Source organism: Pleurodeles waltl, chromosome 12, assembly GCF_031143425.1.
Source record: "Pleurodeles waltl isolate 20211129_DDA chromosome 12, aPleWal1.hap1.20221129, whole genome shotgun sequence".
NCBI lineage: Eukaryota > Metazoa > Chordata > Amphibia > Caudata > Salamandridae > Pleurodeles > Pleurodeles waltl.
The window spans coordinates 520,758,470-520,776,879 of NC_090451.1; the positions used below are offsets into that span (position 1 = coordinate 520,758,470).

The 18,410-nt window shown below is 46.2% G+C and overlaps 1 protein-coding gene across 1 annotated transcript in view; it reads left to right on the forward strand.

Annotated features, from left to right (window-relative positions):
- CFAP20 (cilia and flagella associated protein 20) overlaps positions 1–18,184 on the forward strand; it is a 343,468-nt gene extending 325,284 nt beyond the window's left edge. Inside the window, exons 5-6 of the mRNA XM_069215996.1 lie at positions 17,668–17,778; positions 18,155–18,184. Of these exons, the coding sequence (XP_069072097.1) occupies positions 17,668–17,778; positions 18,155–18,184 (141 nt within the window). The remainder of the gene's footprint in view (positions 1–17,667; positions 17,779–18,154) is intronic.
- The last annotated feature ends 226 nt before the right edge of the window (positions 18,185–18,410 follow it).

The window sequence follows — 18,410 nt, forward strand, 5'->3', positions numbered from 1 at the left end:
CCTCTGTCAGGTCCGCCACCTCCACGATTAAAACAACTCCTCAAGGAAGTGTATGTGATGTTGTGCAAAGGGGAAGTAGAACTGGTCCCAACTCTTCACAGGAACCGGGGATTCTGTTCAGGCTTCTTTCTTGTAAAGAAGCCTTCGGGAGATTGGCACCCCATTCTGGACTAAAGATCCTTGAACAAGTTCCTAAAGAAGCAGTCGTTCAGGATTGTAACGCTACAGAACATCTTACGCCTCTTGAATTCCGGAGATCACATGACATCTCTAGACCTCCAGGATGCGTATTTTCACATCCCAATACATCTAAACCATCGCAAATTCCTCCATTTCAGGGTAGCTGGTATGGATCTGCAGTTTTGTGTCCTCCCCTTCGGATTGAAGTCGGCCCCCAGAATTTTTACAAAGATGCTAGCCCCAGTACCAGCGCACCTACGCCAATTGGGCATGCAGATTTTTCCCTATCTCGACGACTGGCTCATCAAGGCATCCTCAAGAGCTCAGGTGGTACACCATACAACCGCCTGCCTCCAGTTGTTCGAGGATCTCGGACTTACCATCAATTATAAAAAATTGCACATTCACCCCACGAAGAAACTCAATTTCTTGGGGGCAACACTGGATATTGTCCGAAACAAGGCATACCCGTCTCAAGAGAGAAAACAAAAGCTGTCTAACTTGGCCCACAAGCTCTAGACAAAAAGGTTTGTTTCAGTGCGAACTTACAGGTCATTGATGGCGATGATCTCGTCATGTATTCCGCTGATCCCAAATTGCAGACTACGTATGCGACCTCTACAGGAGCAAGTGGATGCTCAGTGGCTTCAGGTGCAGGGTTCCTTCGAGGACCAAATTCTCATCACGCTGGCAATACGGGCTGCCATGTCTTGGTGGGCGACACTGGCCAACTTGTCTTGCGGCCTTACATTTCTTCCTCAGGTACCTTGCTACATAGTAACAGCGGATGCGTCCCTCGAGTGTTGGGGTGCCCACCTTCAGGATTTGCGAATAAGCTGTACCTGGACTTGAAAGGACAAAGCTACTCCACATAAATCAGCTAGAACTCAGGGCAATAGATCTGGCTCTAAAAGCTTTTTTACCAAGACTTCAAAACTCAGATGTTTTGATCAGGACGGACAATACCACAAGCAGGTTTTATCTAAACAAGCAGGGGGGAACAAGGTCTCTACAGCTCTCACAACAAGCTCAGGACATCTGGAAATGGGCCAAACGAAACAACATTTCTCTGAGGGCGGAGCACGTGCCAGATCAGACCAATATCCTACCAGACACTCTGAGCAGAACAATCATCCTGTATCACGAATGGGAGCTAGACCAACTCTTCCAGATGTGGGGCAGACCAAATCTTGATCCGTTTGCCACATACGAGAACAAGAAATGCCTTTATTACGCAAGCTGGCTTCCCCAAAAAGGGTCATGGGGGAATGCGTTTTTGATGAGATGGTCAGGGGTCTATGCCTACGCTTTTCCTCTGATCCCACTGGTTCCAAGGGTGATCAGCAAGATGAAGACAGAAGGATGTCACCTCCTGCTAAAAGCAGCAGGTGGCCCAGACAGGTGTGGTTCACAGAACTCCTCATGTTCTCGGAACAGCCACATGTGCTACTCAGACGGACACCAACCATTTTGACCATGCACCAGGGCCAGGTCAGGCATCCGGATCCGTCATCTTTACACTTGTCGGCCTAGCTCCTGAATTCAATGAATACGCCACCTTAGACATCTCATCAGAATGTAGGGCAGTCCTAGCCAAGGCCAGAGCGGACACCACCAATAAGACTTATATACTTAAATGGAAGCATTTTTGTGTAGTGTGCTGCGGAAGGAGTCCATCCTATCTCTTCGCTTCTGGAGAAGGTACTTCCGTATTTGTTACACTTGGCAAAATCTGTGCTCTTGTTTTCCCCCATCCGAGTGCATGTAGCAGCAATTTCAAGGTACAGCCGATCTCAAAACACTGCCTCGTTATATTCTACTAGGATTGTGAAGCAATTTCTTAGGGGTCTTTTTCGAGCTTTTCCACCGGTGCGTAAACCCCCACCGTTATGGCCCCTGAACGTGGTGTTGGCACAGCTCATGAAACCCCCTTTCGAGCCAATCCACAGGGCGGTGCTGAAATTTATCTCTTGGAAGACGGCACTGTGGCTGGCTCTTACTTCGGCCAAAAGAGTAAGTGACATACAGGCCTTCACCATCAAAGAGCCTTTTCTTCAATTTACACCTACTGGGGTAATTCTTAGAACGAATCCTAAATATATTCCGAAGGTACCCTCAAGTTTCCATTTGAATGAGCCAGTGATTTTGAAAACCTTTTTTCCTAATCCACAGACGGTAGCAGAAAAAATGTTGCATTGTTGGATGTCAAGAGGTGTTTAAAATGTTACCTTCAAAGGACGCAAAACATCCGCAAATCAGACCAGGTATTTGTGGCCTTCGGAGATGCGAGGAAGGTTCCCGGGTGTCTAAACAGAATATTGCCAGGTGGATCGGCCTGGCAATCCAATTCTGTCATGCCCAGACCGGTAAACTGCTCCACAACAGGGTTAGAGCCCATTCTACAAGGGCGGTGGCAACGTCTGCGGCGCTCTTCGCAGGTGTGCCCTTGCTGCACATTTGTAGAGCGGCCACATGGTCCAGCCAAAATACATCCACAAGACAGTACTGTCTGGAAGAGACGAATAACATGGACACAGCGGCTGGGCAAGCGATGCTGAGGCATCTATTCCGTTAAGGTGAGCCTATCTGGTCATCCCACCTTCCACTGAAAGGGTAGGTGAAATACGTTTCCTTAATCTGGTCATTGTTTGCTTTTCTGGTTATAATGATTACTGTTATTGTGATGATTAGCATGATAATTATTGTGGTGTTGCTGATTATGCTTTTTGTTATTATGCTTATCTTCCTAGAAATATTGAGGTATTGGTCTCTAAAATTACATAGGTTTAAAGTTACTCCCTTTATTATTATTATTATTATTATTATTAGTATTATCGTTACGCTGCTATTTCCTAGTTTAAGTACTACTACTGCCTGCTACTCTGATTCAAGCATGTGAATCTATGAAAGATCCAATACTGGAGAAGAAAATTAGTTTCTTACCTTTAACTGTGGTTCTCCAGTATTGGTATCTTTCATAGATTCACATGCGACCCACCCTCCTCCTCGCAGAGGCTCACCTTACAGATAACCTTCCTGCTTCACACTTGTACTAGAAAATCTGAGGGAAACAGCCTCTGTTGGGAGTTTTCTAGAGGGTGTTGACCCCTGATTGGCTGTAGCTCAAGCTTGGTTCTTTTTTTATAAAAGAACATGGATAGGCTACAATAAAGCCTGTTTGGGCCTTTAGGGCATAGTGTATTACACTTACTGCTGTATGTATTTGAAGTTACTGTGGGACTCCAACCTTGACGACGGGGATGATTCAAGCATGTGAATCTATGAAAGATACCAATACTGGAGAACCACAGTTACAGGTAAGTAAATAATTTTCTTTTCAAATGTGAGGAGCTATTATAAGAGACTGTTCCATTTCCTGGAGGCTGAGGTGAGTTACTTTAAAGAACCTGTTTCATACTTATTTGGTCTGCATCTTCATTACACACAGGTTATGGGGAGCAGGGTCAAGACTGATTTTCATATGGCTGGGTCCAAACTGGGGTGGCATGGTGAGCAAAGGAATTGATGGATTAAACCCAGATCTGTGACTGGGGGTGAGTGGTTAAAAAGTTTCAGCACTCCGTCCATCATTTTATTTTGTGATGTTGCCTTGTGCGCCCTAAGTGGCAAGGGTATGCCCAGACGTGGGTCCCTTACTCACTGTGCCATTGGATTCAAGCTAGCCTGGCTGATGAAGGGTAATACCCTGAAACCGGTCCCAGGATGCTTGTTTCCGGTCCAGGCAGGACCTGGCCTGGCAGTTCGGGCTGGACTGTTCCCATGGGGTGCAGGGTCAAGACTGATTTGCATATGGCTGGGTCCAAACTGGGGTGGCATGGTGAGCAAAAGAATTGATGGATTAAACCCAGATCTGTGACTGGGGGTGAGTGGTTGAAAAGTTTCAGCACTCCGTCCATAATCTTATTTTGTGATGTTGCCTTGTGCGCCCTAAGTGGCAAGGGAATGCCCAGACGTGGGTCCCTTGCTGACTGTGCCATTGAATTCAAGCTCCCCTGGCTGATGAAGGGTAGTACCCTGAAACCGGTCCCAGGATGCTTGTTTCCGGTCCAGGGAGGACCTGGACTGGCAGTTTGGGCTGGACTGTTCCCATGGGGAGCAGGGTCAAGACTGATTTACATATGGCTGGATCCAAACTGGGGTGGCATTGTGAGCAAAAGAATTGATGGATTAAACCCAGATCTGTGACTGGGGGTGAGTGGTTGAAATGTTTCAGCACTCCGTCCATCATTTTATTTTGTGATGTTGCCTTGTGCGCCCTAAGTGGCAAGGGAATGCCCAGACGTGGGTCCCTTGCTCACTGTGCCATTGGATTCAAGCTAGCCTGGCTGATGAAGGGTAATACCCTGAAACCGGTCCCAGGATGCTTGTTTCCGGTCCAGGGAGGACCTGGCCTGGCAGTTTGGGCTGGACTGTTCCCATGGGGAGCAGGGTCAAGACTGATTTGCATATGGCTGGGTCCAAACTGGGGTGGCATGGTGAGCAAAAGAATTGATGGATTAAACCCAGATCTGTGACTGGGGGTGGGTGGTTGAAAAGTTTCAGCACTCCGTCCATCATTTTATTTTGTGATGTTACAGAAAATGTCCCCTTCACAAACCTTTTTTTCTTACGGTCCCTGTAAATAAGGGCTTTCTACGGGAACTTAAGAAAGTTCATTCACCAATAAGGAAACCTTCCCTTCCTTGAAAGCTTAATGTGGTCCTCTTGAAGCTCACAGGTCCTCCCTTTGAACCTTTTCAAAAAGCATTCCTTCACCGTATATTGGAAAAAAGCTCTTTTCTAGTTGCAGTCACATCTGCATGTAGGGTTAGTGAAATCCAGACTGTAAGCTTACTTCAATTGTAACACAGTAGTCTCGAGGATACATCTTTTTCCTTTGTAAGTATTTTTGGACTTTGGTGTTAATCAGTCTTTGGCCCTCATTACGAGTGTGGTGGTCCAAGGACCACCACACTTGTGGTGACCATTGGACCACTGCAACTTTGGCGGTCGGACTGCTAGATTATGACCCTGGCGGTAGGACCACCAGGGGACCACTATTGTCCCTGCCAGGAACATGGTTCCCGACTGCTTGATGGAGGTCGGAGTTGTACTCAGCCAGGACGGTGCTAAATTCAGCGTCGCCTGGTTGATTACGACGTCCCTTCCAGCTAGCCTTTCCATGGCTGTCTGACCGCCATGGAAAGGCCATGGAAAGGCTGGCAGTAAGGGTGTGTTGGGGGCCATGGGAGAGGGGAGGGCCTGCACTGCCCATGCTTAGCAGTGCTTTTCAGACAGTGCGGATTCAGAGGGTGCTTGTTTGATATGGTATAGGCCTTGGCTCCCTTAAAGTAGCAGAGGCCTATATCGTAGCACTGTTCCCGCCAGTCAGCCCAGTGGGAACACGTATTACAGTGTTCCCACCGGTCAGTCCGGCGGGAACATTGTAATAGCCTCAGGTGGATGCCACTGCTATGACGTTGGCATCCTCTCATGGCTTTGGCAGACCGCTTTTAAGATGACCAAAGTCGTAATGAGGCCCTTTATTGCTTCCAACCTTTTTTGTCAAAATCCTTCCACTGCATCAGTAAAGTCTCTTCAGTTTTATCTAGAGAAAACAAAAGACATATATAAATAGTTGTTTGTGAATTATGTGCCTTTTCATACAGGTGTGTCCACCGCCAAACAATCTATTTCCAGACAGATTGTATCCTGTATTGTGCTCTGTTATTGGAAAGCCAAGTAGACCTTTGGCTTTCTCCACAAGCAAAGCTGCTACCTACTCCATTGCTAAAAAACATACATGTGGTAGACATTAGCAGGACAGCTACATTGTGGTCAGTCCATGCATTCACAAGATACTACTGTCTGAATCTATTGCTAATGGTCAGTTTGGATAAGCCTGTCTTAGAAATCTGTGCCCTTCTTATAAATCCGTGTGCATAAAGAATTTAAACAATTTTCAGTGTCTTTTCTCTCAAATCTCTTATTAAGGGATGAGTTTTGAACTCTTTTTAGTGCTAATGACTATCAGTGGAGATCCCCTGAAGGAGAGAGGAAACCTGGTTATTTATAATCACAGTGCTCCTTTAAGAGAATTCAAATGAAATCATAAGCAATACTCCCTTCTCACCAACTCAAGAAGAGACACGTATGTTCTTTGTGGTGGGATTCTAAGTCTTATTACAAAAAGGGAGCAAGTGCCACAGATATGGCATGATGGAATACTGGTGAGTGTACTTCCTTAAAGGAACATTTTGGGTTTTCCACCCTTTCTAGGCAGCATCCTATTTAACTGCATTGCCCTGCTTTTCTCTCACTGCTTTCTTTAAAAAAAGATTGTGAAAATATTATTTTGTCACATTTACTCATTTAGGGACTGTTTTAAGTTTTTTTTAAAGAAAGCATGAGAAAATTTCCCAATGCAATCTGCTACAGGCTGTCAAAAATGTTTTGTTTTTTACATATTGGCTTTCAAAAGGAAGAGTACAAATGTATATTTTCTAAAGTGTGCTCTGGGATATTGCACAGGGTGGTACTTTCAGTGGAGACAACGCTGAATGAAAACTAGGATTACAGGTAAGTACATTTTCTTTATTGTCATTGATGTTATTGTAGAATAAAATAACTAAGTAATTAGTATTTTTAACCATTGCAGGGGGTTGAATGCAAATAGCTGGAGGATCCCTTTCCGGAAATGAAAAATGATTGACTCCCAGGTAATGGCAATAAGGTTATAAGGGCTCCGGCCCTGCTCCAAAAAAAGAGAAACTGAGAAGCTATGAGGTCCAGCCTCATCTGAAGCCACAAAAGCAGCGGTGGTTCTGTTATTTTCCTTTCCTGACCCTTTGAGTAGAAACTGCTCTTACTTTGAAGTTACGGTAGTAACGCCTCTTGCCTTACTGAGGGAAAACACAAGGTCAATTCCCAGACAGTTGGAGAAAAACAATCAAAATACTATTTATATTTTTCCAGCTCTTCAGTGTTCAGGCTTACAGTACCCATAGCAAGGCAAGATATGGAGCTGCCATCCTGTAACTTCAAAGGTAAATCTGTTTCTCTCGTAGGGGATTTCCATGTATAGTCATAAGCACTGAATAGTTCCGCGCGCCTGCGGGGACCCCGGAGCACTGTTGTGTAGTATATTCTTAAGTGCAATCATCAGCTCCTTGACAAAAAAGGTCTGTGAAAAACACTTAAGAATAACAATGTGCAGCCTATGTGAACAGCTACACAGGCCAAATTGTTAGAAGAAAAAACAGTTGTAGTGTAAATTTCACGTTTAAACCTCTATTTATTCTATAAATACATAAATAAATACATTCTCATATTTTATTTACACCTCTCATGAGAATAAAACAATGTAGGGCAGTGTAGCCCATAGGCTGCCATTATACAGAATGAAAATAGAGCTGTGCCTTTAAGAAAGTAAAGTCTTCCTGTTTCCCATCATGCACAGCAAAAGGCAGTTGCCTCAGTTCTTTTTTCCGGCTCCTTTCTGACAGGACCCTGAAGCATTGAGCTCTACCTCACAAAATCCTTTTGTGACAGAAATTCATTTAAAATCTTTTGAATTTCATTTTCACTCGACGTTTTTAACATTGAGTGATAATTTTCTGCTTTTTTCTGTTAGATTCTGACAGAATTTTGAGGTTTTTCTACTTCAGAAATGCCTTCACTGTTTGACAAATGTCCTTCTTGTGGCAGAAAAAAGGCCAAAACAGATCCACATCGGGTCTGCATAATTTGCCTTCCATCCAGCCACAAACCGGAGTCGTGTGACATCTGCAAAACCTTCTCCAGAAGGACCCTTCGTAACAGGGAGAAGATCCGACTCCAGGCGAAAGAGGACAGGAGGAAAAGTGGTCATTCTACCACAGAGCGAGGAGAAGGTCAGTCTTCTACCAGGGCTCACACTGGTTCCTCTATAACTCCGACCAGACCGGCTCAAAAACGGCACAGGTCTCCGACGACGTCGAGGGCGTCGACGTCGAGGCAAGGAACGGCGCCAACATGCTCGCCGTCGAGGAGTGGTTCGCCGGCGAGAAAGAGACATCGCTCGCCGTCGACGACGATTTCGCCGTCGAGACGGCGTGGACTTTCGCCGTCGAGATCTGGGTCACCGTCGACACGGCGAGGACGTTCCACGTCGAGGAGATCTGAATCCGGTTCGCCGTCGAAACGGCGAGATCGATCAACGTCGAGGGGTGCTCGACGTCGTAGACGTTCACCGTCATCACGGCGACGTCGAGGGTCGTCGTCGAGAGATTCTCAACGGCGAGAAGAATCGACGGCGAAGGGCACTCGCCGTCACCGTACTTCGACGTCGAGGAGTGTGTCGACGTCGAGACAATCAAAAAGACCTAGGAGGGTTTATACAACCTCAGAATCCTCGGCTTCACTCATCCTCCTTCCAGCGTCTCCACAACTCTCTCCTCGACAATCACCATTGCCACAGACGCCGGTAACACCTACGGCGCCTCTTCCGGCTCTGCCTTCAGAGTCTGTTTTGAGGACTCCAACGCGGTCTGTAAGACGTTCGGGACATTCCTCTAGACGCTCTTCTTCCTCTCGGCACCGTCATGACCCACAGAGATCTCAGCATTCACATCACAGGCGTTCTTCTTCGTCTACACGGGACTACTCTCCAACCCTATCGGACTCACCGTCCCCGAGAGTGTCCCCCATAGATGATGTGAATACGTTCCAGGAGGTCTTAGTACAAGGGGCAACCAAGCTGAACATCCCGCTGGCGGTACCTGCCCCATCGACGTCAGTGATCTTCGAGACCTTGCATCACAGGACATCTTCCAGACCTTTGCTTCCACTGGTTCCAGGTCTCCTTGAACCAGCAATGGATATTTTCCTTGCACCGGCCGCAACAAAGTCTGCTCCTTCCAGACTTATTAAAAAATATCGTCCACCAGAACAAGATCCTCTATTCTTGAGGTCGGACCCAGTTCCTGATTCGGTGGTCATAGTAGCGGCAAAGAAACTGCATTCAACCTCACCATCTTCTTCTTCACCTCCAGATAAAGAGAGCAGAAAGATAGATGCTGCAGGACGAAAAGTATGCTCTACTGCAGCCGTCACGATGAAGGCAGCCAGCGCTACTGCGTTATTAGGGCGGTACGATCGTGCCCTCTGGGACTCTTTGATGCAGTTTGCGGAACATCTTCCTAAGGATAAAAGGGAAGATTTCCTGGAGGTCGTGGGTGAGGGAGCCATGGTGTCTAACCAAATTATAAGTGCTGCAGCTGACTCTTCGGTGCTATCCGCACACAATTATGCACACGGGATAGCGCTCAGAAGGCATGCATGGTTGAGACTTACATCACTCAAACCTGAAGCGCAGCAGAGAATACAAAACCTTCCTTTCTCGGGCTCCACCTTGTTCGGTTCTCATGCCGATGACGAGATGGCTAGAATGAAAGCTGATCTAGATACCTTGAAAGCGGTATGCATGGAAAGACCGAAAGAACAAAGAAAGGTTTTCCGGCCATATCAACGACGACTTTTCACCCACCGGTATCAGTCGCCACACTGGATGTCTTCGCGCCCCCAGCAGCAGCAACAACAGCAGTATCAAAGGGGTTTCTCTACTCAGCGAAGGTCGACAAGGGGTCGTTCAACACCTCAAACTCAGGCAACTCGACAGGCTCCCACGTCTAAGCCCTGAATCTTTGCTTCCCCCTCCTCCGTTATCCACTCCGGTAGGGGGAAGTATCTCAAATCATCTGGACGAGTGGCTACGCATCACAACAGACGCCTGGGTATTGAATATTGTGAGACATGGTTACGCTCTCAGATTCACCAGTTCTCCACCATCTGTTCCACCCAAAACAGCCAACCGCCATCTCGAAGCTCTACAGTTAGAGGTCAATATCCTATTGCAAAAAAGAGCCATAGAACCCGTTCCCATCAGCCAACAAGGGAAGGGGATTTATTCGAGATATTTCCTTGTACCGAAAAAAGACAAACAAGAGTTTCGTCCCATCTTAGATCTGAGGACAGCAAACAAATGGATTCGCAAAGAAAAATTCAGGATGTTAGCCTTACACCAAATTTATCCACATCTACGTCAGGGCGACTGGCTATGTGCGATCGATCTTTGCGACGCTTACTTTCATATCCCAGTAACCAAGAAACATCGAAAATTCCTAAGGTTCACCGTCGGGAAACGCCATTACCAATTTGCGGTTCTACCTTTCGGCCTAAAATCAGCGCCAAGAACTTTTTCCAAATGCATGGCGGTAGTAGCCGCCCACTTGAGGAAACAGCGAATATTCGTCTACCCCTATCTAGACGATTGGCTCATAAAGGCCTCCAGTTGTCTCGAGACACAGCAACATTTCGAATGGACTCTACAACTGCTGCAAAAACTTGGTCTTCAAGTCAATCTCCTGAAATCTACAGCAACACCTGTTCAGAGGTTGCATTACTTAGGGGCCATTGTAGATACCAGGCTAGGAAAGGTGTTTCCTTCGGAGGAACGACGGTTATCGATTCTCCAGAAGTGCAAACAACTGCAGGAAAGACCTCAAGCCACTGCAAGAATAATAGCTTCTCTACTGGGCTCGATGGCGTCTTGTATCCATCTGGTTCCCAATGCTCGCCTCCATATGAGACCATTGCAGGAAAACCTGGAAGATCAGTGGTGTCAACTGAGGGACGATTGGGAGAACAAAGTCCTTCTTTCTCCTCACACCCTACAATCCCTCAAGTGGTGGTGTTTACCCAGCAATCTCTTGGTGGGGATTCCGTTCCAACAACGGCCCCCATCTCAAACCATCGTAACAGATGCGTCACTGATCGGATGGGGGGCGCACATGGAACATCTTCGAGTCCAAGGCGAGTGGTCACAGAGAGAGAGTCTCTATCACATCAACCTGCTGGAACTTCGCGCAGTCCACCTTGCGCTCAAAGCCTTCCTTCCCTCTCTGAGAACGGAAACTCTCCTTCTCCAGACAGACAACGTGGCCACTATGTACTACGTGAACAAACAAGGAGGCACCAGGTCCAGAATTTTATCCAGAGAGGCTCAGACAATCTGGCATTGGCTTCTAGCCAGGAACCTGTCACTAGTGGCAACTCACCTGCCCGGCATCCAGAATGTTCAAGCGGATGCCCTCAGTCGGGTAATGGACGAGAACCACGAATGGGTACTACACGACGACGTCGTTCATTCCATTTTCGCACTCTGGGGTACCCCCTCTACAGACCTATTCGCAACCCCAGAAAACAAAAAATGCCAAAACTTCGCCTCCAGATATTACCATCCAGGGACACTGGGGAATGCCCTGTGGATAAGCTGGTCAGGAGCATTTCTTTACGCCTTTCCACCGCTTCCCCTGATTCCGGCGGTCCTCCAGAAGCTGTCCAATGTTCAGACCAAAATGATCCTAATTGCTCCGGAGTGGCCACGCCAGTGGTGGTTCCCAGACCTTCTTCACCGGTCACTCAAACCACACATCAGGCTACCATATCGTCCGGACCTTCTCACGAAGTTCAGAGGGCAGATATCTCATCCCAACTCCTCATCGTTGAGTTTGGCAGCATGGCTCCTGAGCTAGTGCAATATGGACACTTGAACCTACCTCAGGACTGTATGGAAATTCTGAAGGAAGCAAAGCGCCCTTCCACACGATCAGCCTATGCAAGCAAGTGGAAGAGATTCTGCATTTGGTGTTTACACAACAACATTGACCCGGTTTCCTGTGGGGAACAATCTATCCTGCCATACTTGTTAAGTTTGGCAAAATCGGGCTTACAACTGTCGTCAATAAAAGTTCACTTGGCGGCGATAACGGCATACAGAAAGAGTCCTTCACAAACTTCCTTTTTTCGGATTCCGATTATTAAGGATTTCCTAGAAGGTTTAAAGAAGGTTTTTCCTCCCATTAGAAAGCCTTCTCCTCCATGGGAACTGAACGTTGTCTTATCACGTCTGATGCTGCCGCCATTCGAGCCGATACATAAGGCATCGCTGCAGCATCTCACATGGAAAGCTGCTTTTCTGGTGGCAATCACTTCAGCGCGTAGGGTCAGCGAAATCCAGGCCCTTTGCGCTCAGGAACCCTACACGGTTTTTCATTCTGCGAAAGTGGTAATGAGAACTCATCCAAAATTTTTACCTAAGGTAGTCTCCGACTTCCATGTGAACCAAACAATTTCATTACCGACTTTCTTTCAGAATCCAGCTACCCCTGCTGAGAGAACTCTGCACTCTCTGGATGTAAAGAGAGTCTTGAAATTTTACCTGGACAGGACAAAAAGCTTTCGAAAATCACAACAGCTTTTTATTAACTATGGCCCAATCAGAACAGGTTTGGGCACATCTAAACAATCGTTATCCAGATGGATTGTTTCATGTATAATGTTATGTTATCAGTTAGCAAACAAATCCCTTGGTGGTAGGCCAAAAGCCCACTCTACCAGAGGGAAAGCAGCTACTGTAGCCTTGATGAGAAATGTCCCTTTGACAGAAATATGCAAGGCTGCCACTTGGAGGTCGGTCCATACCTTTACTAAGCATTACTGCCTTGATACAGACGCTAGGGCAGATGCTCAGGTTGGGAAGGCTTTCCTCAAGAATTTGTTTGCATGATTCATGTTTTTCTCAGTATTCTTATATCTACTCCACCGCGGTTATGGGGATGGGCTTGCTACTCTATTCAGTGCTTATGACTATACATGGAAATCCCCTACGAGAGAAGGAATGGTTTCTTACCTGTAACTCCAGTTCTCTCGTAGGGGTATTTCCATGATAGTCATAAGCAACCCTCCCTCCTCCCCGGTGGAGTTCACATAGAACATGAATATTATGGAGGTTGGTACTCCAACAAATGTTTTGTTTTTTCTTCATGTCAGGTTAATAGCCTCCAAAAAAGAACTGAGGCAACTGCCTTTTGCTGTGCATGATGGGAAACAGGAAGACTTTACTTTCTTAAAGGCACAGCTCTATTTTCATTCTGTATAATGGCAGCCTATGGGCTACACTGCCCTACATTGTTTTATTCTCATGAGAGGTGTAAATAAAATATGAGAATGTATTTATTTATGTATTTATAGAATAAATAGAGGTTTAAACGTTAAATTTACACTACAACTGTTTTTTCTTCTAACAATTTGGCCTGTGTAGCTGTTCACATAGGCTGCACATTGTTATTCTTAAGTGTTTTTCACAGACCTTTTTTGTCAAGGAGCTGATGATTGCACTTAAGAATATACTACACAACAGTGCTCCGGGGTCCCCGCAGGCGCGCGGAACTATTCAGTGCTTATGACTATCATGGAAATACCCCTACGAGAGAACTGGAGTTACAGGTAAGAAACCATTCCTTATATTTAATCAGCGGGACCATGAGAGAAGAGGTGGCTGTGCCTCCTGCCTGGGAATCACGGGCCAGATGTATCAAGATTTCAGGTAGCGATTTCGAAATTGCGAATTTTAAGAAATCGCAATTTTAGAAATGCAAAACGCAATGTATCAAATTTGAAAATCGCTAATAGCGATTTCTTAAAATTTGTAAACGCTATTTGCGAGATGCAAATACCGAATCGCCAAAAAAATTGCGATTCGGTAACTGAAAATCGCAAATAGCGAAAACGGCAAACCGGAACAGCCTAATGACATCACAAGCAGGAAGTGAGTCAACCCATGCACTTACCAGATGCCACACCCATAGAGAGGAGCAGGGAGAGTGACACATTCCAGCACCAGGGAGTCAGCATTGTTAGGAAGCCAGGATCAAACTGCAACATGGTCAATGCTGGCAATGGGAAGGAGAAGGGAGACAGGAAGAGGAAGCAAAAATTCAGTGGGAAAGAATTGGAGGTGCTCATTGAGGAGGTTATTGGGAACCATGATAGACTCTTTGGCAAGACCTCACTCCAAGTACCTGAGAGTGAGAAGCGGAAACTCTGGCCTGACATCCAGACAAAAATATGCGCAGTGGGTGTTGTGCAGCGCTCTGTGGAGGAGATACGCAAGCGATGGTACGACTTGTGGTCCCGTGCCAAGGAGAGGGTGGCCAGCAGGCTTAGGGAGGCAAGGAGCACCGGAGGCGGACCATCCACCCACACACAGTCCACCCCTATGGAAGATCTGGTGGAGTCCACCTTGCTGCCAGAAGCTGTCAGTGGTGTAATTGATATTGACACCTCAGGGACACCCAGCACCAGCAAAGGTAAGGCCAGTGATTATGTGTATCCCCACATGTGCATGTACACATGCCCCTTAGGAAATAGAACATAGCTTGATGCACAATGAAAAGTAGTCCATGTCACATCTTATATAACAGTGCCTTATGGGAGTGGTAGTACAGAACCCTAAGGTGAATACACAATATAAATAGCAAGATAGTGGTCAGCTACATAGAGAAACACCACAAACGACTCAGAGTGACACAATTTAATTGTACATTTAAAGCAACACTGTGGAAATCTGTGACCAATGCTAGAACTGACATGCTCGACATTGTCCTTGCAGATGACTCGGTCCCTGCTGCTGCAGGATCTGAAAAAGTGGAGGAAGCAGAAACACAGCCACAGTCAGACTCAAATACCAGTGAGTCCTACAGTATTGTGCTGACTAGACGCAGGGCAAGGGTGTTACCACTGCCATAGTACAAACTGGACTCAGATGAGATGCCAGAACACGAACCCACACCACCACCAGAGGCGAGTCCCATAGGAAGACAGCAGTCCCTTCACAAGCGCCAGCATCAGTCAACTCCACTCAGGAGGTGCCGCGATGCAGGCAGACAGGGCACAGAAGAAGGAGTGGGCCCATCAATCTTTGCCGGCCTGGAAGCTTCCATGCTGAAGGTGCAGCGCCTGCAATGCAAACATTTGAAGTCACTGCACAAACAGTTTGTGTCTCACAATAGCAATATGGGGTTACAAAACAAACTCTTGGAGACCCTGATTGAGGGACAGCAAAGAGTTGCTGAAAACACCAAGGAGTTGACACAGGCCATTGGGGAACTATGCACTGAGATATGGCAGGAGCGTGTCAGCCAGCGCAGGCGCTGTCACCAATATTTGGGAAAGTTTGATAGCTTCTGTAGATCAGTCAATCGGCTTTCAAGTTCAACAGCCCAGATATCACGGCGTGCCGTTGCCACACAGGTGGAGATGGCACATTGCAGTCAGGACATTCCACAGGGACTGGTGCAAATTACCAATGTTGTGGATGCCATGCAAACAGCACGCAGTGCCACAACCAGCGAACTGGGTGTTGATGACAGTGAGGAGTCCTCTAGCCTCAGCAGTCTGACAGTCCCTGTGATTGATCCGAGGCGTTGCAGTGCCAGACACAGTACTGCAGGTGAACCTGCTACTAGAGGTGCCACTGAGCACTCAAATGGAGTGCGTGGACGTAAGAAGTGATGTTGAGGGCTACAGGGGACCACCTCAACATGTACAAATAAAGTCATGCTATGATGCTAATAGTGTGACACTGTTAATAGTTCATGTCTTTCCATTGTGAATAGCTATGTCCTAATGACACATTGTTTACCTGAAGTCAAGGTAATAAAGATGCTAACTACTGAAATACATATTATTGAAGTGGATTTGTCATCACTTACATCAAAAATGGTTGCGCGTGATGTCAGCACGTCTTTGCCTGCCTGTCTGCTGGTAGAAGGGGTGGTAAGGGATCATCAACCTCATCTGAGTCTGGCTCCGTGAGTTCCACTGGTATGCCCCTGGTGGTTGCTATGTTGTGCAGAATAGCACATGTGACCACAATTTTGCATGTTGTCTCAGGGCTGTACTGTATTGCACCTCCACTCCTATGGATGCACCTGAAACGGCTCTTCAGCAGCCCAAAAGTGCGGGTAGCCCTATGTGCAGCATTGTACTTCCTCTCTGCTGGAGTGGCAGGGCTGAGGTAGGGCGTTAGCATATAGGTGCGCACTGCGTAGGCACTGTGTCTTGAATGCACAGAGAGTAAAATGAGTACATTTGCTGTCTGATGTCATGCTTACATCAATGCATTATTCGGAACTATCAAATTACCTAGTAGATATTCTTCCCCAAACTCCCCAGCTAGCAGTCTTGTGTGTATCCCGCTGTGGCGAAAGATGTAGGAGTCATGTGTGCTCCATGGGTATCACCTGTATGTTCATAGAATGATGGTTTTTACGGTTGCGATACCCATACTCGCTGGTCAATGGTGGACAAATTGCTACATGTGTCCCATCAATGACACCTAGGATATGTGGGAACTGTGCTATCAGGTAAAAATTAACTTTAGTTTGTTGTAATGCCTGTGGGGTGTTGGGGAATCTTATGTACAGTTGTATTCTGCTCAGCATGGCATTGAGAAATGCGTTGAAAAATCTAGAGAGGGCACTCTGTGATACCCCTCCAGCTGCTGCTATGACCCCTTGATAGCTCCCTGAGGCTAGTAGGTGCAGGGAGCATAATACCTGCACATGTGTGGGTATGCTATTGGTCCTGTGTGTTGTGCGCTACAGCATGGGTCGTAGCTCAGCCATCAGGTCAAGTATCATGGCTGAGCTTAACCTGTACTTATCATAAATTTCCTCCTCAGTCTGCTCAAAAAGGATTATGCGCACTCTGAAAATGCGCTCCTGTCTCCTCCTCTCTCTCCTCAAACCTGCCAAGATCCTCATTCTCCTCGCCATGACGTAGAGTGCAGCCATTGTGGAAGAGGGGCTGAGGCATTCTGGGCCTCTTTATATAGGTTGCACCTGGTTACCACCTGGTTTCAGTTCGTGGTAAATTGCATGTGCAAACGGCCATGCTGTGAATAATCGCAATGTGCGATTTTTTGCTACATCGCATTGCGAATCCGTTTTTGCATGTCGCAATCTGCATGTCGCAAATAGCAGCACGATTTAGGAGATCGCTATCTGCGATTCGCTATTCTGTATCGCAATTAGCGTTTTTCGCAAAAAGCGATTCGGTAAGTCATATCGCTATTTGCGATACACTGTTTGCGACACGCTAATTTGTGTCTCATTCGCAAAAATCGCTATTTTTGCGATTTCTTATTTTCCCACTGCAAATGCCTTTCATACATCGTAAAACGCATTTTTGCTTTCGCAAACGGACATTCGCACCGTTTGCTAATGCAAAAACGCTTGATACATCTGGCCCCACATTCTGTTAGAGGTGAATAATGGAACCACCAATGCCTTCACTGCTGAGCGGTGTAGGGCTGAGCCCACATCATCACACCGGAGAGAGAGGGAGCTGCTAGCCGTGGGAGGCTCCTGGAGCATGCTTATAATGGTAGCTGGATCCGGCTAAGGAAGCTTGTTATCTAGGTCACAACGGTCTACTTAGGGGCATGATGTATTTTGTGACATTTAGCACTAAAAACTATTATATATTGATTAATATTTACATACAAAGGAAATGTCTGGAGCTACTAACAGTGTGTACGAAAGTGCATTGGATCTTAACTTGTTGGCAGTGGATACTAATAACATTCTCAACTTTCCTTTTCAGATCCATGCCAATTGTCGAATTCGAAGGGTGTACTTCTCAGACAGACTGTACTCGGAGGACGAACTCCCTTCAGAGTTTAAGTTGTATCTCCCCATTCAGAACAAGGACAAGGTAATGCTCACTGGAGGAGTCGGGTAAAGGGGAAGAGGGGTTGGGGACAGATTAGGGCCAAAGATCAGAAACCTGTATGAAAGCTTACAAAACAACGGTAAAAATCAGCGAAAATGATTCTTGTATGTAAAGTGCAGTTTCGCCAGATCTTTAGGACTGTGCTAATGTATGTGATGAGCAGGTGTTTAGCTGGAATATACTTTGATATTGATCAACATAAGCATATCTCCACCCATATGCTGCATCCAGTAACATATTTGTATTTTTCAGTGAACCTCCATTGAGAATCATAAACTATAAATTTCCCCACCTATTCACAGGATCTCGCCCTGGACCACTTTTAAAGAGTTAAATCTTTTTCTTTGCTTCTCATTAGAAAAGTCAAATCTTGATTGAAACGATTTAGAGGCCTATTTAAAGACTACTTTGGCCATCTCAATTTATTTCTCTGAAAACAGCTCAAAAGTAAAACAATCCCTAAATAATCCAGGTTATAATAATTCACATGATTTAAATTGGCCTTCGGAAAGCAACATTATACCAATTAGTTCGGAAAACATGTTTGCTTGAGTTTGCGCAAGGTAAATTGGAGCTTTTCAGGAGTAATGCAATTAAAACATTTATTGAAAAGA